Genomic DNA, 26,509 nt, shown 5'->3' with positions numbered 1-26,509 from the left:
CTCATTGTATTTCATATCACTTTTCATTGTTGTAAATACATTTTCATTGTGTTTCAATATCTTGTGGTCTCTCATGTCCGTTTAGGGTTTTTCCCTTTCTCCTCGCTCTTCTCTCCTTAGCTTCTCTTTGACAGGTTTTCGCCTGCAGGTGATCTTGGGCGTCTTCGGAGTTGGCTTTCATCAACTCCAACAATTACTGTCAAAGCCTCTAATTTGTGCTATCACAATTGCTCTCAATCAAAGTTTCAGCTTCAATTGTTTCTTTGTATTCACTTGTCTTCAAAAAAATACTACACAATCAAAGTTATGCTTACATAATTTTATCAAAGCTTTTTTGCATACAATAAAAGATCATTTTTACAATGAGCGTCGCTCTCCTTAAGGCTTATATAGGAAAAAAAGTCAGAGAAGGAAAAAGTGGGAGCAACTCAACCACTTTAACCTGGTAAAATTAGGTGAGGAGAATTATTGGATTACATGTCATGAGGACATGCAATTGTATCACATGCAATTCATTTTCTGCAACTACAAAAATATGAAGAAAAAGTTGAAACCGTCGACTCAATCATGTAGATCCTCAACAAAAGCCTTTGTACTAGGTGATAGAAACATGGATGATCGCTGGATTGGAAGTCCGTGTATTCTGTGCTATTGTACTCGCTTTGGTAAATTGCCATTTATTATTTGAAAACTCGATGTAAACAAGCTTTTCCTCATTTCGTAGCTGTGAATTCTTCTTTGTCAGATTCGTACATTTTGGAGTTTGTAACACTTTGAAAAACCTTCTCAATGATGTCTGGATGTAAACCCATAACAACTTTTTCATCAACATCTTCAAATGATTCTTTTTTTTTTAATTCACAAATCAAAGTGCTTTGGCGCATTCCCGCACGAACTCAAGTTCTAGGCCAGCTAATGAAAATGTGGAGATTAAATGAATTATTGCTTCCTTGGATTCGAAGCACGTCTTCTCGACGGGATGTCTCTATTCTTTGAGGAAATTCTAACACATCTTGACATCTTGAAGAGTGCGTCACAACATGAAGATGAAAGCATCTTCGAATAAGATCGGGTCCTTGAAAACTTTAGGATTTGAATTACAATGAGGATCCATGAGAGGTGGGTGTTTGAAGCATGAATTAGATACTTATTGAACACTTTTGAAGGCTAGGATTGAACGGAACAACTTGTAGTTTGGGCAAAAATGGCCAAATTGGGTTTAGGATGATGGATTGCATGTGGGCAAAAAGAGACTTTTGTTGCGAAAAGTCAAGAAGGCAAGTTGGACTCATTTGGATATGTGCAAGATGAGAGTTTGGGTGCTTTAAAATGTGAGTTCGCACTAAAATCAGGTTCTCTAGATGTCATTACATGTGGTAAAAACTCCTCATTTTACATGATGTAAAACATGCAATCAGATTCAGAGAGTGTGATTACATGTATGGAAAAGTGGAAAATGGATGAAGTATGGGAGGTGGAAACATGGGAATGCACTTGCATTCTTGGGTATAAATCTTTGAAAAATTTCAAAACCTCCCTTTACACCCAGTTTTGTTTTTGGAGTTTGGAAGAGTTTTTACATTTGCAAATGACAAGTTTTCACATTTATTTAAAGACAAAATGCAAGACATGGTCTACATTTGAACAAATGGACAAAAAATGAGCCAAAGGATGCAATAATGTAGCAAAACAAGTAAGAAACACAAGTAAAGTTGAAACCTTCTACATACTTGGAGCTTAATGAGCCAAAAATACAGGAAAAAAGTTAAGATGAACAAGTCTTCTCCAAAATCAGGTTCTCCAAGTGCAAACACATGCAACTTGTAAGTGCCTTTGACAAATTCAAAGTTGCAAATTGTGATCGCCAAGGTCAAATGCATGGACAATTTTGCATGTAGATGCCAAAATGTGGTCTTCAATTTCCTTTAAATGCAAAACATTTTGGCAAAATACATATTTTAAAGCATTTTTGGAGAAAAATGTGCCCAACAAATGCATTTACATGAGTCATTTTGTTGTGTAATGAGGGAAAAACACCCTTTGAATGTGTTTGCATGCATCTAAATGCTAAATTACACTATGGATGTGATTACATGTTTTATTTCTTCCTCAAATTCCAACTTTTTTGCTTGGAGGGAAAAATCGGACCCTCAACTTGCAAACGCATATTTAAAATAAGCATGCATTTGAGTTGGAAGTGCAAATCGCACTCTAGGAGAGTCATTACATGCAATGTTCAGCATGTAGAAAGCAATTTCCATGCAAATCAAATTCTAGAAGAGTGATTGCATATTTAAAATGACTTGGAAATGTCATGTTTTAGGGCAAATTGCACTCTGGAAGACTTTTTACATGTGACGCCTAGGCTGGAAAAGTGTTTTTACATGCAAATCGAACTCTAGAAAGGTCATTGCATGTTTTTAAAAAACTTAGCATTTACATGTTTGGAGCCTTTTAGTGCAAATCGCACTCTATGAGTGCAATTACATGTGATGTTTTTACATGTAAAAGGAGTTTTCATGTAAATTGGACTCTTGAAAGCCCTTTACATATTTAAAATGACTTGCTTTTTCATTTTCCTTAGTCAATATTTTCCATTCAAGTGCAAAATTGCACACTCCAAGTGCATTTGCATCTGTTGAAAATATGCTTTGACTTTACATGCATTTGGGTAAGACAAAGTAAATGTCACTCTCTAGATGCATTTGCATGTTTTAGTCATTTGCATTTGCATGCAACAGGTGAATCTCATTCTCTAGATGCATTTGCATGTGACATATTTAAAAAAAAGATATGTTATTGAGTTGAACGACTTAAACTTCCTATTTACCACATGTCTAATTGATTATTAAGTAAAAATCACTTTAAATAGCTCAAAAGAGAATATTTACACTATATAGTTTACATATTGTGTAAATATTTATTTAAAAACAAGTATTTACTTAGATGTTTTAAATAAAACATTAAAGTAAATCTCAACATTAAATTAGACTATATACTGTGATGGAGCTCTAATTTTCACAAAATTAAGACCATTTATATTATCTCTTTTCACTCATTTTTCATGGGATGATTTTTTAATCCAATCAATAGTGATTATCTTTTTCTTTTTTGTCCTTAAGATTTATTTTTAAGCTTCATAACATTATTTTAATTTGGCAGTGTTGTTAGCTTTCAGCATTTAAATTATTCAAACTATATGTTTTTCTATAGAGAAAAATGCTTGGTTTTCATGTAGTAACCTCTAATCATCCTAGATGATATATGCAGATTGAACCTCAACAAAAGTATAAATGATTTGTAAGGCAGTGATAAAGATGGAACGGTAATCACATAAAGACCAATTACAATGATTGAATGATGGTTAAAATCGATATGCAATAGTGGAGAAGCATTCATGATGTTAAGTAGTGAATACAGAGTATTCCAAAAACCATAAAAACTTCAAGCGGGATTATATTATTGTGCCCAACAGGAATACTCTGGTACGTTGAAATGCTAGCATATATGTGTCACTATGTCAAAAGTAAGAGGAGTTCAAAGCATATAGAGTTTACGTGATGATATATTATAAGAATTATTATTACTATCATCAAAAAACATTTAAGCTAGCATACAAGAGTGTAAACGATGAAAGTGCTTTACTCATCAATGGCAATTAAATATTTCCTTTCAAGATGGAAGTGATGAAATAAGAAAAGATTTTAATTGAGCGCTTCCGAATGGTAATCTCATTACTAAGCATCTCACATATGTATGAAGATGTGTCGCTCATACAACCCTTGTGTTCTATAATTCATGAATGCCATTCCTTTTTTATCTTGAGTTACAAAGATTCCAATAATGGTGACATCTTGATTAAGTTATTCGGAGGCAGATATTTAATGCTTCTTTATGTTTTGCAAGTCTGGAGATATACGCGGAGGGATGAAGATTTATCAGACACACAGGGATTTGATGTGGAAGTGACACCCATAAAGAATATGTGCGACAAATTTAATAAGATATTATATTGGAATTACATCCACATCTAATGAACGTGTGCAGAAAGGAGCAAAAGCAGAGATATATATCTGAAAGAACTTTCATAGCACCATATGCAGAGCATATCTCGTGAATAGAAATTGTTTTGTACATATAACATGGAAATGAATGTATGTGTTGAGCATATCGTCTAGGAAATAAATGGAGAATCGCACAAAGTCTTTGCTAGAAATGGATGGACACAAAGCGGCAAAAAACCTTACTATATGAATATATCTTGCATGGAATATGACTGAATGATATCCATAGAGTCAAAGTGAAGACGAGTGCAATCAAAATAAAATAAAACAAACTCCATACATCAAATATCATGTGGAGTCTCCTATCCATATTCAAAATGACACTTTTAACATTTATGGCAATAGATAAAGAGGGAATGGGCGAGTGATATGAAGGCAACAATAAGATAAATACAGAGGCTACAAGCATGGATAACATTTAAATAAAGGATTGCTTTGTTATTTGTTTAATTGATTATAACCAATTGAGGTGATTAGGTAACATGAAAGGACACGTTGGTTGCCTTTTGACTTTTCATATATGTATAAGTATAGGTGCAAAAAACAAATGATAGACAATTCAGATAGACTTCCTAAATTTTTTTGCATACTATATATGCACTCTATGATACATTATTTTTTCATTCGCAAAGAAATGGATTTTTGAACTAAGTCCGTGGATATTGGACCACTGAGTAAAATTTTATATGCGAGCTTGGAATTGAATTGCAGTGAATTGATCATCAATAATGAGTGTCTTTGTTGCATTTTCTTTTTTGCGTACCATTAAGAATATTTGTTTTATTTATTTGCATAAAGCATTAGAGTTAGAAATATTAGTAAGTTTGGTCCTTCATAAATATTTTAAAAATTCTATAAATAATTTAAACATCAGATAAGTAGATGAGATCATTTATAGCATTTTAAACTTGATTATCATAGATATAGTGAAATATTTGATTGCTTGTGTATCTATGTCTAGTTTGTCTCCATACCTTATGACTTTGGCGCAATCTAGACTAGTTTAAAATTGCATAAATATATTTTATCTGTCATGTCTTGATTACTAAATTGTTTATAGTTTAAGTGCATAAAACTTTATAAAGTTGTACGTAATAAACTTATAATATTGACTCTATTTGCCCTTTAATTTTGGCACTGGTCTTTGTATTACTCGTGATTCATAATCTATATGCTAGCGTTTATTTCATATCTTTCCTTTGAAGAATTAATATATTCATTTATATCAATAATTCACAACTATTTTTATTTTAAAACATTCATATAATTATTTATTTTGCCTTCAATTCAAAATCTACAAGTTTGAAGTATTTACATTCGGAAGTTATCATCGAAGTTGTGAAGTTAATGTAATTTCAGCACATTTCACAATTTTTTGTCCAAGTTACTATAATGTTCTGCTCTTGGCAGCATGTTGCTTGTCACCCAAAACCCAGAAGTAAGCTTCAAAAACCACGAAACACAATCAAATGATGTCCGTATGGTATGAGATCTGTTGGCTGAGCGGTTGTTTGGATTGACCGTACAATAGTACGAGATGTGCAAGATTGACCGTGCGTAGAGGAGATAGAATGTTCTGCTAGTGATAGGCCATACGGTAGGTGTGGGGTTAGTCCGTATGGTGTTTGCTGGATGACCGTATGACGGTAAAGTTTGGCCATGGGAAGATGGTTGTAGGGTAGTACAGTTGCCAAGTGTGCGCAATGAATGGAATTGGAGGTCAATATAGTGAAGTAGAATGGGTCCATATGGTCTGAGAGTTACAAGTGGCCATATGGTTTGAGAGTTACAATCTGAGATGTCAGAGGAATGTGAATATATTCACCAGAAATGTCAATTAATGCTAGTGCAAGTATTGCAATCCAATTCCAAATATATAGATATATGTATTTGCAAACAAAGATGGTGCGTAGATGTGCCAGATCCGAGCAAGTAATATAGAGACGGAATAGAGTGAGGGTTGAATCCCACCGAAACCGGATTAGCCAATAGGTGAAGATCTTTCACTTCCGAAATGGCGAACAATAGAGAATCTCACTGGAATTTGTAGTATAAGAAAATATAATCCAAATCGCATGACTACTACTACCTACATGCTGTGCTTAAATACCCTTCAGAGGAACTCCCGAGGGTTTAGAAAGATAGTCAACGGCAACACCTATGGAAACAATTAAAATAAAAATGGGTCCGAGATATACTAAATCAATCGGCCCATAACCCATGCTTTGATTATTTATTTATTTTATGACGCGAACATTACAGTCCTCTCATCCCAAAATTTCCTTGTCCTTAAGCAAATGCAATGTCGGATGCTGAAGAATGTGTTCACCTTCCCAAGTCACGTCATCCAATGACAAGTGTTTCCAGTGTACCAAGTATTCCCTTAGGGTACGGTTCTGTAGAGTCTTCTCCCATACATCAATGATCTTAGTCGGTTCTAACACAAGCTTCCCTTCATTGAGTGGTAGAAGATTTGTGGTTACTGTGATATTCTATCCCATGACTTTCTTTAGGTAAGAGACGTGAAAGACGTTATGGATGCGGCTCCCTTTTGGAAGTTTGAGTTCATAGACAACTTCACCGATATGACGAGTTACTTGATAAGGACGATAAAAATGTGGCTTCAATTTTTCTTTCGCTTTTGCCTTCAATGAGGATTGCCTCTACGACTGGAGCCTGAGATAGACCAAGTCTCCACTTCGAAACTTCTCTCGATTCGGTGTCTGTCGGCGTAGATCTTTTGTTGTTTATGCACCCCTTGTAAGTTCTCCTTCAAGAATCTCAGGATGTCTTGCCCTTCCTGAAGCCAATCCCTCGTCCTTGGTGTACGGCTGTCACCTTGCACCATGTCGATAAATGCAAGGGGTTCATACTATTGATGTCAGTTTTGTACCACTACATGACATATAGCAATTGAATACTTGACATGGAATGTTGAACACTCAATACCTCTCTTGAAAAGTTAATACTCATGAAGACATGAGAAAAACTCCAATGTTCCTTGCACCTGTGGATACTAACTCAGTTATCAATGTGATTTTCTTGTAATCACGTAGGCGGCCGTACATTGTTCATTCAAGGATGACTCCGGTTTTGGGATGATGGTGATGATTTTGTATGAGTGCCAGATGATGTTGATGGCGGTGATGAAGGCAATAATGCTCTAATGAATTTTACCTTCCTAACTTTCTTAGAATGAAATCCAACTACTCAACTACTTGCTATTTTACTCCTACTCCTATGAATGGAAAGATTAGCAAATGGATGGGATCGAATTTTATGAAAGCTAACCAACGACTCTACCTCCATAGATGCAATGATTCAAGGGAAAAGATTAGTTTACCACGCAAGGCTTCCCAACAAGCCGCTAGGACGCTAGTGGCCTAGTTATAGATCCCTATCAAACATCTACTAATATCACCATCCAACTATCCATCTATTCTTACTCTTACTAACCTTCTTGAAATAAAATCTACTTTAGCAACTTCAAAGGAAATCTAATTCTAGCTATTGGAAGTAGAAACCACGTAATAACACCAAATGTTCTTAATCACCATGCAAGTCACAACAATGATAAAGAGAAGTGACTTTGGTATTATCTTAGCAACAATTTTCTTCCACCCTTTACAAATGAGAGCAAATGGCCTTATATAGAGGCCAAAATTACAACCAATGATAGAGATTAAGAGGCAAAATAAACAATCCAGATTGGATGTTAGAAACCCTAATTAGGGTTGCCACCCCATCGACCAATGAGAAAGCGCCACCTCATCAATGGACCAATGAAAAAAAGGAAAAGTGGCAACCAGTGAGATGGCACCAAAATGGTAGCTAATGAAAATCAGACACCTATCCTACCCAAGAAGAAGGAGAAATTTGCCACTTGGGCTTACATCAAATGATCTTCTAATATAGTTCTATCCTTTTCTTTCATCCTTTTAGCCAAAGTGATGAACTTGGCTAGCATGTCCTTGACTTCCTTCATGGGAGGGCAAAATGTATGCTTCATCTTGAGCTTAGCTGAATTCATCATGTTGCTTGCTGCTTGTAGTGTCTTCTCATGATCTTTCTAATATTCTTTCGCATATCCAATAAAGGCATTGAGTGAGGCAAGGGTGCCCAAATGTTTCTTCTTGATAGCAACCTTCCCCAACTCATCCACTCTTGATCCAAATTCTGTCTCATTGATGTCCTATTCTCTGATATCTTGAAAATCAAGCGCAGCCCCAACATCGCTCATTATGGTTGAAATGGAAGTGTCAACGCCTGGGCCGTGCTGTGCAATCTCGTTTCGTACCTCTTCAAGTATTCTCAATCAGATAGTCAAGGCAACAAACCAAGACTCCATCGTACTCATTCCTCCATCTACCAACTTGGTTCTCTCCAAATATTTCTCCGATAGCCCAATAAATGCTTGTGGCTTGGTAATGGTTAAGTCCTTGATTGGAAGGAAATCCTTCCACTCACCTTCAAATGCTCTAAATTTGTCTCTAATAGCCACCAATGACTTGAATGTCGGGACAAAGGAAGACAAGAAATTTTGCCCACCTTGGATTGTATTGTGGATCCAATCCTTGACGTCATGTAACTAAGCTGATATCTCTTCTGTGTTGCTCCTGCTGTCTTGTGGAAGGGCTACTTGATGCAATTGTTGGATAGGCTGGCAATCTCTCCAATATCTGTTTTCGGCTTCCAACTTTACAATCTTTTTGTTTGCCTTCCTCAACCTTTCTCTAATTGAAACCATGCCTTCTTGGATCTCCTCACATTCCATGTCATTCGTGATTCTTCCCAAGTTATGTTCAACTATCTCATATTCCTGAGCTACAATCTCATCCAATGCCTTGCTAACCGTTGGTATAGCAATTTGAACTTTTCGATGACCTTCATCATCACTCCTGATTACTTTTGCCACAGTTTTTGCAATTTGTTTCTAGTTCTTGCTATCACCCTTTTCTACTCATCCTTGGATGTCTTCAACTGTTTGGACAGTCACTACTTCGCCCCTTGGCATAAGCATTTGCCTTAACCATAGTGGTGTCGTGCATCTCCTCAAATTTGGATTTGGTTCGACTAGCAAAGCATCACCAATGGCCTCGGGTGCCTAGCACATTTCCTCAATATCAATTGGCCTATCCTCTTCTTCACTAGTGACAGTCACATCATTTGCATGTTGGTTCTCTGAGAGAGGAGAGTACTCGGTGCTATCACTCTAACCGCTTGATTCTGAATCAAAGCTCACCTCTACTGCGGCCCCTTGTCCACTTGTATTATCTTCCTGGCTTCTAGCCTCAATTATGCTCTCCTTTGATAGTGCTGCATTCTATTTCTTTGCTTGGAGGTTTCTGATGTTCCTTACTTTTCTCAACCTCCAAACTCCTCTTCTTGCTCTTAACTGTTCTTTGCTGCTGGCTACTGTCTCCACCTTTTTGTCTGACTGACTCTGTTGGACTTTCCTCTAGTTTCATCTTCTCATAAGTAAGGTATACCTTCTGACTTTGTAATTTCCTCAACTTCTCATTGTACCATGACTCGGTGTGTAGATCAACTGTCCTTGTAATTGCTTCCAAGGAAGGATTTTGATGATCATCCCAATCCACTGGGTTCAACTTCGTTCCATCCACTGTATCATAATCTTCTCTTAGTACATTTTCATCATCTTCTAGTTGATCGGGAATATCAAGGCCTCTCCATCTCATTGCCCTCATCATGTTCACTGACAATCTTGAGAAAGCTAGCTTTCTCACATGAAAGTCATCCTAGACATTGGCCCAAAAATCCTCTATAGTAAGATCATGTTTAAATGTATTTCCGTGAGATGCCTTGATAAGACCATTAAGATTGAATCCTTGTCTTGCTTTATACCATCCTAGATGATACCATTCTAACTCTTTCTCCCCAGCTGCAAAGGCAACAAGATTGGGACAACTAGCATTGCCAATTCCAAATGAGAAGGTAATCCTTGTCTCACCTTTAAGTTTCATCATTTTCTCATAATCCTCAAGTTGCCTAGCCAACTCCATCAAAACTACCTTGTTGGGTGGGTTCCTTGGAAGTCTCTTGGGACAAACTGTACTTCTTGCCACTCTAATATAAGTGAATTCCGGAAATTTGATGAACCAACTCCCATCCTTAACTTTTGCTTCTGCTTCCAATGAGAGCCTCTTAGCAGGTGTCCCTTGCATTATCCTTACCGTCTTCATGGCAAAGGCGTGATAAAACATCTTATAATCTTTGGTGTTGTGCAAATGAAGTTGTGGATAGCACTCATGCACTTGACATTGGCTCGATCCATTGCCAATCACTCCTAAGGCCTTAAGTCCAGGATTTTCATATAGTCTTGCAATCAGATAGAAAAGATAGGACCCCATATAGAATTGCTTTTGATTTTGCACGGTCCTAAGTTGCAACTTCTCACTTATAATCCTAGCCTAATCAAATCTTCTCTTTCCATTTTCAATTTCATCAATAAAATTATACATCTAGTTTTTGAATTGCATACCTTGAGCCAAGTCCATGATCTGGTTGAGAAGCACAATGAGATCACCATACGCTGATTTGAAATATGACTTGGTGAGCTTTGATGACTTGGTAATTCCCTTCTTGCCTTTGTGTAACCAATTCTGCTTTAGATGAATGAAGTAAGCCTTTGGATTATCTTGAAATAAGTTAGTTGCCTGGTCCATCATTACCACTATCATGCTTTTATACTTGGGAATATTAAGTGCTTCTTCGACCACTTGTCTGCCGATGTTAGCTAACACTCTCTTCCCTTCATCAAAAATGATAAACTTAGTAACAATATCAAATCGAGATGCACACTCCATTTCCAATTCCAGATAAGGCAAGGTAGGAGGGAAAGCCACCATGTGTATAATTCGGCTCTTGTAGATCTTCTTTGCCATGGGGGATTGTGCTTCCTTCAATCTGTCATTTAACTAGATCATGTTTACTGTACCGATATTGGTATCACTTATTCGCCTCACTTTCGAGAAGAAGGTGATCATAGGCATCATGTCTTCTTTGTCTTTTTTGGTATTTGTTCCCTTTGGGTTCTTACTTGCACTAACATCTACCATCCTAAACACTTATTTCTGCCCCTTTGTTCTAAATGATATTGACTACATTTATCGATCTCCAAACTTCTTTCTATCGATGGAATCTAGCTTATTTTTGCCTCGCCAAGTCCTACCTCTACACTTATCAATCTTCAACCTTCAACCTAGGGGTGAGACTACCACTTATTTTTGCCTCATCATTACCTTAGGATGGACTACACTTATATCTCCCAACTTCAATCCTAGGGTGGTCTAGCTTATTTCTGCCTCTCCAAGTGTCCTATCATGATATCTACGCTTATCTCTCCAAACTTCAACCTATCAATGGAATGATGAAGTGGTGGATGATGAATGCAAGAAGAATATAAGGGAAGTGAATCAAGCAAGAACAAGGAATAGAATCCGCCTGTAAACTAATCTTCAGCTCTAAAATGAATAGAATTTTACCTTAAATCTGCTTTTACCAATAATCGAGCCCTCTTCAAGTTCGGATGAGATTTCAAAAATTTCAAGTCTCCTTGCAAATAATGATGCACTAGCAAAAATCAAAATTTTGAGTTCCTTGAAATCCCCCACATTTGCCAAAATCAAACCCTTGGATCACATAGCCTCTTCACCAACAAAATCGCCCAAATCTGGAAATTGAAATCCCAGCCTTTGGCAAGAAAATCAGACCTCAACAAACTCGTCCAAGCAAGAGAAATTCAGATCTGCCCTCAAAAAATCACCAAGGGCAGAAATTCGCCCAAGATGGAAGAAGAAAAATGCCACCAAGCAAGGAAAAATCTGCCCAAAAATCTGCCAAAAAATTCTGAAGATTGTTATCTTGGTAGGATCTTTGTTGTCCTTTTATTGGTTCTGCTAAAACAAAACAATGCAGCCCATGCAATGTCATCATGCCGAAAAATGGCTTCCATCTGTTGTGCCGAAACCTCCTTTAGTCCCTCACTGGCCGACCCATAGAGGACGACCTTCTTTCCATTGACAAGAAAAGTGAAGTCCATCCGCTTGAAACTCTGTGTGTACTCATCTAGTGTCTCCATCCACTGTATGCCCAGAATAACCTCCATATCATCTAGGTCCACTATAAAGAAATCCTCCGTCACAATTGGATTGGCCATGGTGATACTCAGTTGGGGAACAAGGTGCGTGCAAGGTAAAAGTGTTCCTCTGGCAACCTTGACCTAGAATCCCGCGCGCATCTTTGTAGGTAGGCCTCTTCTTCTCATCAAAGATGAGTTTATGAAGTTTAGAGTGGCTTTGCTATCGAGCATCATGATGACCCTCTGTACTTGAAGGGTTCCCCGTACTTGAAATACTATACATCTCGGGCTCCCAGCTAGGGCGATGGTTCCTCCACGCCCTACCAATGCGGTGATCCTTTCCGTACAGTTCAGGTTAATCATTTTGGAGTCCTCGTGGGGGTGACTGTCCTCTTTGGATAGATTCTCTTGATCGTCCTCATCATCAGACATGACTTCGATGTAGTGTATTTTTCATTTACTGAGACATCTGTGCCCAAGTTCTGACGGCTCCTTACAATTGAAACATAATTTCTTCCTTCGGAGCTCTTGTTTGGTAGCTTCGTCCAACGACGGCTTCTTCGACAGAGGTTTGTTATCTTTGTCCCTTGGAAATACCAGCGGGTTGGAGTGGGAGTAAACTTGAGAGGATGATGTTGATGATGATGCCATGCTTCACAAATTTTTTATAGCCTCCGAAAGGGTGGTAGGATTGAAACCTTTTACCCAACCCCTCAGTGGTACCATCATTCCGTCCATGAAGAGCACTATCTGTATCCTTTCAGAAATGTTCGTAACCAAAACATAGATTTTCTAAAATTCTGTGATGTACTGGTCGACTGATCCAGTTTGCCTCAATTGTGCCAACTCTTGAAAATTAAGTTCCAAATCTTTACCATTAAACCGATCTATCAATCTTTCAATGAATTCTGCATAAGTATTTACTTGGTCATGCCCCAGCGTGATAGTGCCATGATGCCACCATTTATGCGTCACTCCCTCCAAGTGGAGTGCTGCAAATTTAATTGCTTCTTCTTTTGGCATTGGATTAAGATGGAAGTAAGTATTGGCCTTCATTACCCATGCTTGCACAGATATGGATCCAAATCAGTCAAATGGTGACAAATTTAATTTACTCAACTTTCTTATGAGATCATCGTTAAAAAACCCTCAGTTTTCGCCTCCGAAATATCGCATTTTCAATTTTGCATAATCTTTGTAAGATATATCCTCTTCCAATTTTGCATTTTTTAGTCTTCCTTCAATTGTTCTTGAATTTTCTCAAAGATTGGTTGCGTTCCTCTAAGTGGTACCTCCATCTATGTAGGGAAAGTTGACGTGGAAAGTCGAGAGCATGTCAGATGAGGATTCACCTTTCCCGAAACTGAGTCGGTACTATGACCATTTTGTTCCCTCGATATCTTATTGTTTACCGGTTTCCAGAGAGTTTCTTCCATAAGTCACTGAGTGTCATTGATCTATGCCTGATTCCTCGAAAGATCCCTCAATAGTGCCATGAATTCTGCAGGAGTGGGTTCTTGATCTGCCATTCTATCATCTGAGTGGGATCTTCTTTTCCAGCCGTAAACTTTCATTCATTGTCCACAGACTGACAGGATCTTTGATTCTGATACCATTGTAATGTTCTGCTCATGGTTGCACGTTGCTTGATACCCAAAAATCGGAAGTAAGCTTTAGAAACCATGAAACACAATCAAATGATGTTCGTACGGTATGAGATATGTTGGACGAACGATTGGCTGGGTTAACTGTACTATAGTAGTAAATGTGCAAGATTGACCATGCATAGAGACAATTTTTCGCCGTTGACAGATTGTATGGTAGGTGTGGGGTTAGTTCGTACAATGTTTGTTGGATGACCGAACAGTGGCCAAGTCTAGCCGTGGGGAGATGGCCGTACAGTAGTACGGTAGCCAAGTGTGCAGGGTGAACGAAATGGGAGGTCCATATGGTGGAGCAGAATGGGTCTGTACGGTCTGAGAGTTATAATCTAAGATGTCTGAACAATGTGAATATATTAGCTAGAAATGCCAATTAATGCCAGTGAAAGTATTGAAATCCAATTCCAGATATATAGATATATGTATTTGCAAACAAAGATGGTGCGTGGATTTGCCAAATCCGAGCAAGTAATATAGAGACAGAATTGGGTGAGGGTTGAATCCCAACGAGAAACCAGATTGGCTAAGTAGGGAAGATCTTTCACTTCCGAAATGACGAAAAACAGAGAATCCCATTGAAATTCGTAGTATAAGAAAACATAATCCTAATCGCATGACAACTATTACTTACATGCCGTGCTTAAATATCCTTTAGAGGAACTCCTGAGGGTTTACAAAGACAGCCGATGACAACACCTACAGTAACAATTAAAATAAAAATGGGTCTGAGATGTACTAAATCAATTGGCCCATAAACAATGCTTTGATTATTTATTTATTTTTTGACGGGAACATCACAGTTAGAAATTTTCTAAATCTCTTGCCATTTTGGAAAACTTGTGTTGTATTCCTAATCAAGTTATCTACTACAAACATCCCTAGATTTTAGCTATTTGTCTAGAATTAGGTGCACCCGCCTTGGTTTTGCAGAGCCAAAAGTGTAGGGGATTTCGATCATATCAATCAATCCTATTACGTTGGCCCTTTACTGGTTGGAATCTCAACATCAAGTTGGCATGACTCGTAGGATTTCAAGCTGTGGTTTTGGGAACCAACATAGTACACTATAGTCAATTAAGTGAAATTAAAAAGCAACTCAACATGAAAATATGAAATAAAGTGCACATAGTCACTTAAATCACTTAAGTGATAAATCAAAAGTTACAAAGTAACTTCAAAACATAACATAAAGTCATTTTAAATTATGTTTTTCAAAAAGTCAAACTCAACATTAGAATATAACATCCATATTTTAAATTCGGATTACGCTTGGAGAGTCCACTTTTTGGGAACTTAAATAGTGTAATGTATTGGCTTTCCGATTAGGATCAAACCTTGTAAATAGCAACCATTTGTCAGTACAATATCGAAAATTGTATGTAAAACATATTAGCAGTATTGGATTTAAGTAAATACTAATCTAGATACTACCCAAGCTACCCTTTTCTAATCCTTTGGGAGAATTCTTTTCTCCAATCACCTAACCCTCTGATGATAATTTTATCTTGATTAGGTAATTGTCATAGAAAGAGCTTCTCCCTTGGGCCTCTTTGGGATCTTTGGTAACACTACTTGGTAGAGATCCCACCTCTACCAAGTCTCTTATCTCTAACATATGCATATGTTTGACCACTATAATATATATTGTCTCTAAGAGATTCTCTATAAATCTCTCTGGGATTCAAATTCGAAATCTTGTCATTCAATTAAGGATGTCCTCTAGTCTCTGAGTTCTCTTATGAGAAACTCGACATCAACAATAGATGCCCTCTACCAAGATTAACTTGGTCACTATAAGAACTATATAGTTCTTATCTCATATGATTACCAATCTTGGATTGATAATTTTATCTGTCTCATGATTGCATTATTTCTGCAACATAAAAAATATACTTTTAATCCTTAAATCTGAATTACATCCTTTCACTAACATGTGATTCTTTTAACTGTCTCCAATATTCAAAGAGGTTTTGCACTATATCTCTGCAATGATAATTATCATCTTCTTTATACAATCTATGTGATTTGTTAGTTCCTGGCTGCTCCTTGTCCTCTGCTTAATATTTATGTCCGACTTCCTTCCTTGCTCGCTGCTAATATATCTTCCCATTTATGTCTTGTTTCATTTTTCTCTCTTCTTTCTTATCACTATTTGAAGTTTTTTATTTTATATTGTCACATAATTAATCCTTGCATTCTGTTGTCCTATTTTCTTATTGTAGAATATGAATAACTCTCTTTGTTACACGTGTATAATCAAGTGTTTTCAGTGCTCAAAATATATCCTAAGTCATATATGCTCTCTTCCTATAGAGTGGAATCTTCCTGTTCCATTATGATCCTTCTATTATATCTTCTCATGTTGTGTCCAACCACCTAAGTAATTTCCCCCAAGGTCTTCTCGTTTGATATGAAAGCAAAAATAGTATCCAAATCCCTTCTCAATGCCATATGTCTTGTTACATTAATGATGCCTATTCCTATTAGTATTAACTCTCCGTGTTTCGTTATTGCCTTCTTATTGGTCTTCGTAGATGATGTTTGTATTAGCTGTCCTATGCATCGCCCTCACTGGTAAGTGGTGATCTATCCACGTCCTCCAAACAACCTACTTCACTGATGCGATTAATTCTTTCCATCAAAGGTAAATGTATAGTCTTGTTTGTCTTCTACTTGTCCTTGCCTTATCTTCCAATTGTTTGTATTCTATTTCATCTTCTCTACTTTTCTTGTATGTATTATTGCAAATGGGGTAGTATGTTGCCGCTGAATATTCCTATGATGGTTCTTCATAACCAGTTCTTATATCAGCATATTGTATTAAACGTTCCAAGTATTGACAAATCTTGAATTCTCTACTAGACTGCAACCTCAATGGAATAGTATAATGCTTGATACAGTGGTACTACTTGTTGATTTGACATAGTTGACAAAGATGAGGACCTGTGTTTTTCTCCTCTACTAAATCCTCTCCCTATCTCCATCTGGAGTATCTGCAGACTCTCAGTTGTTGACTAGATTATATTATCTACTTGTACCTAATGTGCTCAGTCATGTCTTATGTCTACGTCTTTTCTTTGACCTATATATTGCTTCGCCCCCCCCCCCCCCCTTCCATCGATATACCCGATGGCTCTTTATAGGAATTGCCTATGCTGAAAGGGCATGTCTGTTGGATCCAATGCTCGTGACTCTAAAGAATTTGGGACTCAATAGTTTCTCTTTTATTAAACCAATTGATTTCGGCATTATCTACTCCTATACGATCTCTACATAGTGACTAATACAAGAAATGATTTATCCTTAGCTGGTTATCTATGAGGATCATATTATAATGAAATAATTTTATTTTATATTTTGTATTCTTACTTATTTTATATTATTATATTCTTCCATTATAATAATATTTTATTTATTTATTTAATTAGATTACTATATCTACAATTATAATAATTATTATAAATCTTTAATTATTTAATCTTATACTTTTAATTATTATTATATAAAATTCTACTCTAGAAGGGGACATTACAGTCTGCCCTTCCCCATAATTGCTTGTCCTCAAGCAATTCAAACCTTCCATGTGGGTGTTGACCGATATCCAATCATTAATCTGGATTTATTGGCATGACTATAGTGGATCTCTTCGAACTTCATTTCTTTTTCAACTCTATGGAAAGTATTATTATCCAGTGTTTACTCATTATTGTTGTCTTTAGTCTTATAGGAAGCCATCATATCTTATTTTCAGTAGGTTACCCGCATGATGGCAAGATCATGCTTTGATACCACTGTAATGTACCAGTTTTCCGATTAGGATCGAACATTGTAACTTGCAACCATTTGTCAGTACAATATCGAAAATTGTATGTAAAACATATTAGCAATATTGGATTTAAGTAAAAACTAATTAAATACTACCCAAGCTACCCTTTTCTAATCCTTTGGGAGAAATCTTTTCTCCAATCACCTAATGCTCTGGTGAGAATTTTATCTCGATAAGGTAATTGTCATAGAAAGAGCTTCTCCCTTAGGCCTCTTTGGGATCTTTGGTAACACTACTTGGTAGAGATCCCACCTCTACCAAGTCTCCTATCTCTGACATATGCATATGTTTGACCACTACAATATATATTGTCTCTAAGAGATTCTCTATAAATCTCTCTCTGAGATTCCAATTCGAAATCCTAGCATTCAATTAAGGATGTTCTCTAGTCTTTGAGTTCTCTTATGAGAAACTCGGGATCAACAATAGATGCCCTCTGCCAAGATTAACTTGGTCACTATAAGAACTATATAGTTCTTATCTCATATGGTTACCAATCTTGGATTGATAATTTTATCTGTCTCATGATTGCATTATTTCTGCAACATAAGAAATATACCTTTTAATCCTTAAATCTGAATTACATCCTTTCGTTAACATGTGATTCTTTTAACTGTCTCCAATATTGAAAGATCCCTGATGGATTTCTTCTACTGATCTGCTGTAAATTTATATTTTTAAGTTTGTTTTCCCTATTTATTAAAATTTTCTTGCAAAGCTAGACAGAAGTTGCAGAAGGGTTTGATTGTTTTGTATTTTTGATGATTTTCAATAAGTAATAACAGAAGTACAATAGCATGAACCAGTTCTGAAAATGTATTCCAAAAATATTTAAAACAAAGTCGCTTCAAGCAGATTTTCTTGAATATACGCCTAATAAGTAACTAGATGAAGATTTATAATCATATCCAGATGAATACAACCAAGGACAAAGCCAACCTGAAGGCATGAATGAGAAATATGAGCCTAGAAAGAAGTTACAGCCAGATTCCAACTCTTCAAGTGCTGCACGTGGGAAAGAATATGGCTGCTAGGTGTGGCCGTATAGCTGCAAAGTGCCCACATGTGGATAAAATGTCCAACCCCAGCCAAAAATCTAACTCAATACTGCGTTCCCCTGATGAAACAATGCACAATCTCCAAGATGCTTCTGACTGCTAAGAATCCAAATCACTGTTTTGGGGGCTACGTCCCAAACATGAAAAGCAAGAGGGTTTGGCGTCCCAAATGTCGAAAGCTCAATCAGAGCCCAAAACCCAAATCCAAAATGTAATATGTCAATAATGCCTTAGAACTTTGTCTTTACCTCCTTATAACCCACCAAACTTAGCCCGAACCCTAAGGCCCTGTTTGGTTGCTGGCATAGGAATAGAAAAATAGAATAGAAAAATGGAATGGGAATGGAAATGGGGAATGGGAATAGAAAAGGGCAATTCCAATCGTGTTTGGTGCACTTGGAATTCGATTGGGAATATGTTAATCCATTGTTTGGTTGTACAAAAATGGAATAGGAATAAGGTTAAGTTTTGTATTTTTAAAAACATTTCCCCTAATTTTTTTTAATTTTAATTTTTTTTTTGGTTTAATTCATTTTCATTTTTTTAAACAAATAGATATAATTTAAAAAAATGTTATAAAAAAAAATATTCAAAAAAAAAATTTAACAAAAAAATTCAAAAAAAAAAGTGAAAAAAAATTCAAAAAAATAATAATAAAAAAAAAATTTAAAAAAAATTTAAAAAAATTCAAATTTAAAAAAAAAAAAAAAAAAATTAATTTTTTTTGTTTTAATGGAAAATCAGAATGGGAATGGAAATGGCCTATTTCAATAATTGATATTTTTTGGCATAGACATATGCTCATTTTAGGGGCAAAATTGGAATATGTCTTCCTATTCCCAATTTCGATTGAGCTTACCAAACAACGAACATAAAACATATTCTAATTTCCTTTTCGTATTCCACTCATATTCCTGCAACCAAATGGGGCCTAAAAGTGTCTCCATTTGGCGTTGGTTTATAAAATAATATATTTCTCATTTTTAAAGTGGTCAAGTATCTAGAAAATGACCTTTTTCCCAATAGAAAGAAATCCATTCACCGAAATGCTCTGAGTCAAAAGAAAAATATTTAGAAAAGTTCAAGACCTTTCCAACGAGCTATTACACCAAGGGATAAGCAAGCCAGATGACGCAAAAAACCCCTTATTACTCCAAAATAGCTATAACTTAGCCTTATTTAAATTATTAAAATGCTAACTTAGGAGAATATTTAAATATATTAAAATATTTCCCAAATAGCAAACTGATAGCCAAAACACCTCTACAAGGTGAAACTGATCTCGTCACTTCCTGTGACTGATGTTGGATAATTTGAAATAACTGACAGTCTCATCCCTCAAAAATATGGATACTCCTAAAAAATAGGAATGTCTCTGAATCTCCCGAAACCGAAACCATAGAATGATCTCGTAGGGACTCAAAAATGTAATCCATCTCCACCTCCTAAAATGTAGGAAACTCCTCCTACAATTAAGGAACTGCTCTCAACTGCTCTCCTACTGTCTGAAACTCTAGATCCGAACACTGTGTACCCTAATTGAGTTCCTAAACACCACTGCCAACCTACGAGACTCTAATGATAAGCCAACTCTATCGTCTCTGATGTCCACTCTAGAAAGGGGACATGACAAATATTCAAAGAGGTTTTGCACTATATCTCTACGATGGTTATTATCATCTTCTTTATACAATCCATGTGATTTGTTAGTTCCTGGCCACTCCTTGTCCTCTACTTAATATTTATGTCCGACTTCCTTCCTTGCTCACTACTAATATGTCTTCCCATTTATGTCTTGTTTCATTCAAATCTCTTCAGTTTTTTCTCTTCTTTCTTATCACTGTTTGAAGTTTTTTATTTTATATCGTCACATAATTAATTCTTGGATTCTGTTGTCCTATTTTCTTATTGTAGAATATGAATAACTCTCTTTGTTACATGTGTATAACCAAGTGTTTTCGGTGCTCAAAATATATCCTAAGTCATATATGCTCTCTTCCTGTAGAGTGGAATCTTCCTATTCCATCATGATCCTTATATCTTCTCATGTTGTGTTCAATCACCTAAGTAATTTCCCCCAAGGTCTTCTCGTTTGATATGAAAGCAAAAATCATATCCAAATCCCTTCTCGATGCCATATGTCTTGTTACATTAGTGATGCCTATTCCTATCAGTACTGACTCTCCTTGTTTCATTATTGCCTTCTTCTTATTGGTCTCCGTCAATGATGTTTGTATTAGTCGTCCTATGCATCACCCTCGCTGGTAAGTGGTGATCTATCCACGTCCTCCAGACAACCTACTTCACTGATGCGTTTAATTCCTTCCATTAGAGGTAAATGTATAGTCTTGCTTGTCTTCTACTTGTCCCTGTCTTATCTTCCAATTGTTTCTATTCTATCTCATCTTCTCTACTTTTCCTATGTGTATTATTGCGAATGAGTAGTATGTTGCCGCTGAATATTCCTACGATGGTTATCTGTAACTAGTTCTTATATCTGCATATTGTATTAAATGTTCCAAGTATTGGCAAATTTTGAATTCTCTATTGGACTTTAACCTCAATGGAATAGTATAATGCTTGATACAATGGTACTGCTCATTGATTTGACATGGTTGTTGACAAAGACGAGGACTTGTGTTTTTCTCCTTTACTAAATTGTCTCCCTATCTCGATCTGGAGTATCTGCGGACTCTCAGTTGTTGACTAGATTATATTATCTTCTTGTACCTAATGTGCTTAGTCATGTCTGATGTCTATGTCTTTCCTTTGACCTGTATATTGCTCCCCGCCCCTCTTTATCGATCTATCCGATGGCTCTTTATAGGAATTGCCTATGCTGAAAGGGCATGTCTGTTGGACCCAATGGTCGTGACTCTAAAGAATTTACAACTCAATAGTTTCTCTTTTATTAAACCAATTGATTTAGGCATTATCTATTCCTATATGATCTCTACATAGTGACTAATACAAGAAATGATTTATCCTTAGCCGGTTATCTACGAGGATCATATTATCACAAAATAATTTTATTTTATATTTTATATTCTTATGTAATATTATTATATTCTTCCATCATAATAATATTTTATTTATTTATTTAATTAGATTACTATATTTACAATTATAATAATTATTATAAATCTTTAATTATTTAATTATTTAATCTTATACTTTTAATTATTATTATATAAAATTCTACTCTAGAAGGGGACATTACAAATGGTAATATATTTTGACTACTAAGTCTGATTAAGCCCTAAGATATACCAAATCGAAGGAAAACCGAAACCAAGAGAATGAGCGAAACAAAAAGATTAAAACAAACTAAATAAACACTTGAAAGCACAAATACGGACTTAGAAGGCTTCAAGAATCAAGCATAGGTTAGTAAAATGAAAAAAAACAAGGACTTGACGAAAGCCTTCAGTAAAAGGATTCGCTACGCGAATTGGGAATGATTGGTTGATCAATGTTGGCCAATTAAATAGTGAATTATCTTCAAGATATGCGAAACTTAATTGAAAATGTTTTGTATTATTACCTATACTATTTTGTGATGACAAAATGGAGGACAACAGTTCCAAAATCATTTGCTAGTAGTTTGTGGCAGAGTATTACGGACATGTTGTATCACACATATTCATTTTACACGTATTTTCTGCATCTTTCATATCTTTTAACAAATTGTCAAATTACTGTAGAATTCTAACATGGTGATGAAACTCTGAAAATTCAATATTATATTATAATAGATGCCATTTCTATGTGATTATGAAGTTTGCTGAAAAGAATCTAAGGACAGTAACTAGCTTTGTGGAAGAAGATTAAATTAAAAACATTTCAGCGGGTGAGGTTTAAATACTTTCTATTGAATGTATCTTATGAAATTGAGGTGATAGTTAAATTACAGGATGCATTTTCCTGCTTTACCATGAATGCTTGTCCTAAATTCTATGTGGTTCATGAGTATTGGCCCTGCCTCAGGAAGGTCATTCAATCGATTTCAATGGTACAAAAGATACATTTGAAAGTTACCTGACCAAGCTTCTTGCTTCATTTCTAAGGAACAGAATCAAATTCTTCCTTCAATATCCAATTGACATTGGTAATGACATTTGCCAATTTAACTTATTATGCTGCAATATAATGGATACTAAGCACAAGAGTTAGCACTAAACAGACAAAGGTAGAATTATGCCAAATCTAAGTACCAACATCCTAACTTGTCAGATGGTATGGTCTAACATTCACAATATAGAAATTTTCACAGGCACTGCTGTAATCCTTGTAAGTTTGTAACGATGCCCTAGAAGTGCCACTTCGCTTGGTTTCCATCAAAGGCTTGCATATAAATTATCTATATAATTATATTTTTGTGAAGGATAATTTTGTATATCCTACTGAAAGTTTTACTGCTTGGAACTGTTTGTTCTAATATGCTTAAAAATATGCTGTTTGTTTTGATCAATAAGAGTAGGTTATTTAGTCATCTTTGATAAAATCTCTTTGAATTCAGAAAGAAGGTGATGGTGATTCTTCCCTTTGGTTTTCTTACTTTGTCTTTGATGTCCTTGGTGGATTATATACTTTGTAGTATCATTGCAAATCCTTGTTTTTTAAAATACTGCAGTAATAAAAGAATGCAACATATGAGTCTGACTGGTGATTCTTTTTACTGACGTGGACAGGAGGACAATCGTTTTGATTATTGATAGAAATCTATTGCGAAAAACACCCAATTTATCTTGCGGCATAAATTAATTTCTTTATTTCTTGGTCACTTTTAAAAGGCAATCAAATTGGCATATATGACTTTACAATGTCTTGAGTTTCATTTTTGTTTTAAGAGCACCTACACCCACTCATATCAAATTTTCTCATTCATGTAACCATTCTTTTTTATATGCTTCTAGAAACAACAATAAGGATCCTACTGGATTCTCTTGTCGATGTTGTACTAAGTTATAAGTAATTTCCACAAGAATGAAGAATGATGTTTATTGTTTATCAACATAGAAATGCAGATAGCTGCTATATGTTTCTAGTCAATTGCATATGCTGTTGAAGTATTTCCTAACGAGTTTCTGTTTATGTTTTCTCTTCTGCAGTTCTTCATGAAGGCAAAAAAAATTTGTTCAACAGATCCTCTTGTATACCATGAATTAGGAGTTGTGTCTTACAAAACCCAAGAGTAAGCAACTATATCCTGTGGAGTGCTTTTTTGGTGTCAGTTTTTGTAGTTGGGCCTATTCCTTTTCCTCTAAAAAGATAATATACCATGAATAGGAGACACCCTGTCAAAATCTGTAAGTAATAATGGTAGGAAGTCTGTCTAAAATGCGCGAATTCTAGGAAGGACCCAGAGATACATAGACCATAGAGAAACTAATCGAGGGAATTGTTTGTTTTCTTCTTCAATGTAGAACCTGTTCTTATGCGAGTTGTTAAAGTAATAATACGAAGATAGTTCTGTTGTCGTCATTGTTTAGATTTTCCTTGTTTACTCACTAAATATAAATTAATTTAGATGTGACTTTTTTCTTGGCAGAGTCTTATTATACACAATTTCTACTTGTATTGCACTTAAGATGTTCTTTGGGCTTTACATCTGTAAAAGCCTATGAACATGTGATTGTTTGTGAATACAAGGTACATAAACTAATATTCCTAGAATTTAGATAGCTTAGGAGAGGTATGTTAGTTATCTCAGTTTATAGTTAACTAGGCACATTCTTTTCATAATTGAACATGCGAAGAAGTTAAAGCTACTATAATTAGACGTGTGGCATTGAGTATGCTTGGGCTCATCTAGGGTCTGGTCCAAGTGCCTGAATTTAGGGTGGGTTCAGCCGGGCCAAACACAGTGACTCCGGGCAACCGGGCTGGATCTTGGACGAACCTAGGGGCAAACCTGGACTGAACCTAGACCTGGATCACATGCAGACCAAATCCAACCCTCGCGACATGATTCCGGTACCTTAGCTATTTTATGAATGTCGTATTGAGTAGTATTTATATTAGTAGGCTTAGAAAAATAACAATAGGAATACAGTCCTACTTCGATTTTTTTAATATATATTACTAAGCATGTTTAAAAAATAAGTATAATAGAGTAGGTTTGTTTTAATATGGTATTAAGATTTAATAAATTTAATATCTATATATATTTATATAGATATATATAATGATATTAATATAGTAGTTTTAATGTATCAAATGTGTCTATATTTATGATTTTATATTCTTTTTTTAGACACCCAAAATGTATCAACCCACTCCAAAAAATTGTTCTATTGGCATATCAAATCTATGTTCCCGTACTTGGATCCATACCCAATTCTGTAAGTTAGTCTTAAAGTTATAAATGTCATAATTATATTTAATGTTTTATGAATATGTTAATATAGTAGTTTTAATGTATCAAATGTGTCTATATTTATGATTTTATATTCTTTTTTTAGACACCCAAAATGTATCAACCCACTCCAAAAAATTGTTCTATTGGCATATCAAATCTATGTTCCCGTACTTGGATCCATACCCAATTCTGTAAGTTAGTGTTAAAGTTATAAATGTCATAATTATATTTAATGTTTTATGAATATGTTTTGGAGGTTTTTCACCTAGGAAGATAGGCAGTCCTTGCAAAATGAATTTAAATTAAAGGAAAATTTGTTGCAAAATCTGTCAGTGGCCTCATATTCAACATGGGTTCTCTCTATTTCATCCAGAATGAATCCATAGGTTAAATATAGACTCCTAGGTGCACCTCCCTTACTAGCACCTTACTAGGATTAGGAATAGAGGAGATTGTACCTTACCCAACTAGGTCATAGGGGCAAATCAGTAACATAGCTAACATTAAATGCCATATCACAATAGAACACAGCACCAAATTAAATAAAAACTTCAAATGGTAAACCAAAATATTGTTAATAAAGCAGCATGCCTAATCTTTGAGGCAAAAACTAAAGATGAAAATGATCCTTCATTCTTTAATGCATCTTCTAACCTCCAGTTAGATCTGTAGGTTCTATCAACTACATGTAACATGTGAGGTGTTGGTTTCTAAAACCGCAGATTGGAAATCCAAGAGCCTGCCACTTCTCCGATAGGACTTCTCAATCAGTTCTGGCCAACGGATGAGAATCATCTTGATTCCCTTGCACTTCAGGCTCCGCTACACCTAGGCAGGTAGACCTTCTCCTTGAACCAGATTACTTGGTTCAGAGCTTTTCTAAAGCGAATTTAAGCTTTGGAGTTCTTCGGTTGGCAATGTCCTGTAACTCAATTAAAATGAAATTGAATACTGAGTAATGCTTGGATGTTTTGTATAATGTTTGTTAATAATGAATTTGATGCTTGTAGGAAGGAAGCCATAGATTTTTTGACTTCAATAATAGAAAGACCAATGCCTTTGCTCATTTGGGCAATAGAGTCAACTTCAATGAAGATTTTCACATACAATTTTATAATGTTCTATGCACTTATACTGCCAACAATTAAATAATCAAAATGCGACAAATCAAATATTTATGCAATCTTAAATTAGCGTAGATTGAACTTTAACTCTTCTGATAGGGAGACAAACTGGACATAGATACAAAAACAATTTAATATTTCACAATATCGGTGATGATCGAATGTAAAATGTAAAATGACTATGTCCACTTATCTAACATTTAAATTGTATATAGAATTCCAAAAAATAATTATAAAGGACAATTCATTTGCAGTTTAAGTCTCCATGCCATTTAGAAATAAACAAAGGACTTTTTAGTCCCGCCTATATAGGC

The 26,509-nt window shown here is 35.6% G+C and overlaps 1 protein-coding gene across 2 annotated transcripts in view; it reads left to right on the top strand.

Moving 5' to 3' along the window:
- APC6 (anaphase promoting complex 6) overlaps positions 1-26,509 on the top strand; it is a 169,758-nt gene that overhangs the window by 124,784 nt on the left and 18,465 nt on the right. The window contains exon 12 of one of the 2 annotated variants that reach the window (XM_089806963.1): positions 23,822-23,904. The exons of the other annotated variant lie outside the window; for it this stretch is intronic. Coding sequence (XP_089663089.1) covers positions 23,822-23,904 — 83 coding nt within the window. The remainder of the gene's footprint in view (positions 1-23,821; positions 23,905-26,509) is intronic. 2 annotated transcript variants of the gene reach the window in all.

The sequence above is a fragment of the Cupressus sempervirens genome, chromosome 10, assembly GCF_028749045.1.
Source record: "Cupressus sempervirens isolate cs-2001-9-10 chromosome 10, ASM2874904v1, whole genome shotgun sequence".
In the NCBI taxonomy this organism is placed as follows: Eukaryota; Viridiplantae; Streptophyta; class Pinopsida; order Cupressales; family Cupressaceae; genus Cupressus; species Cupressus sempervirens.
Note: the sequence above shows the minus strand (reverse complement) of the source record. Positions and strands in the feature narration are given on the sequence as shown.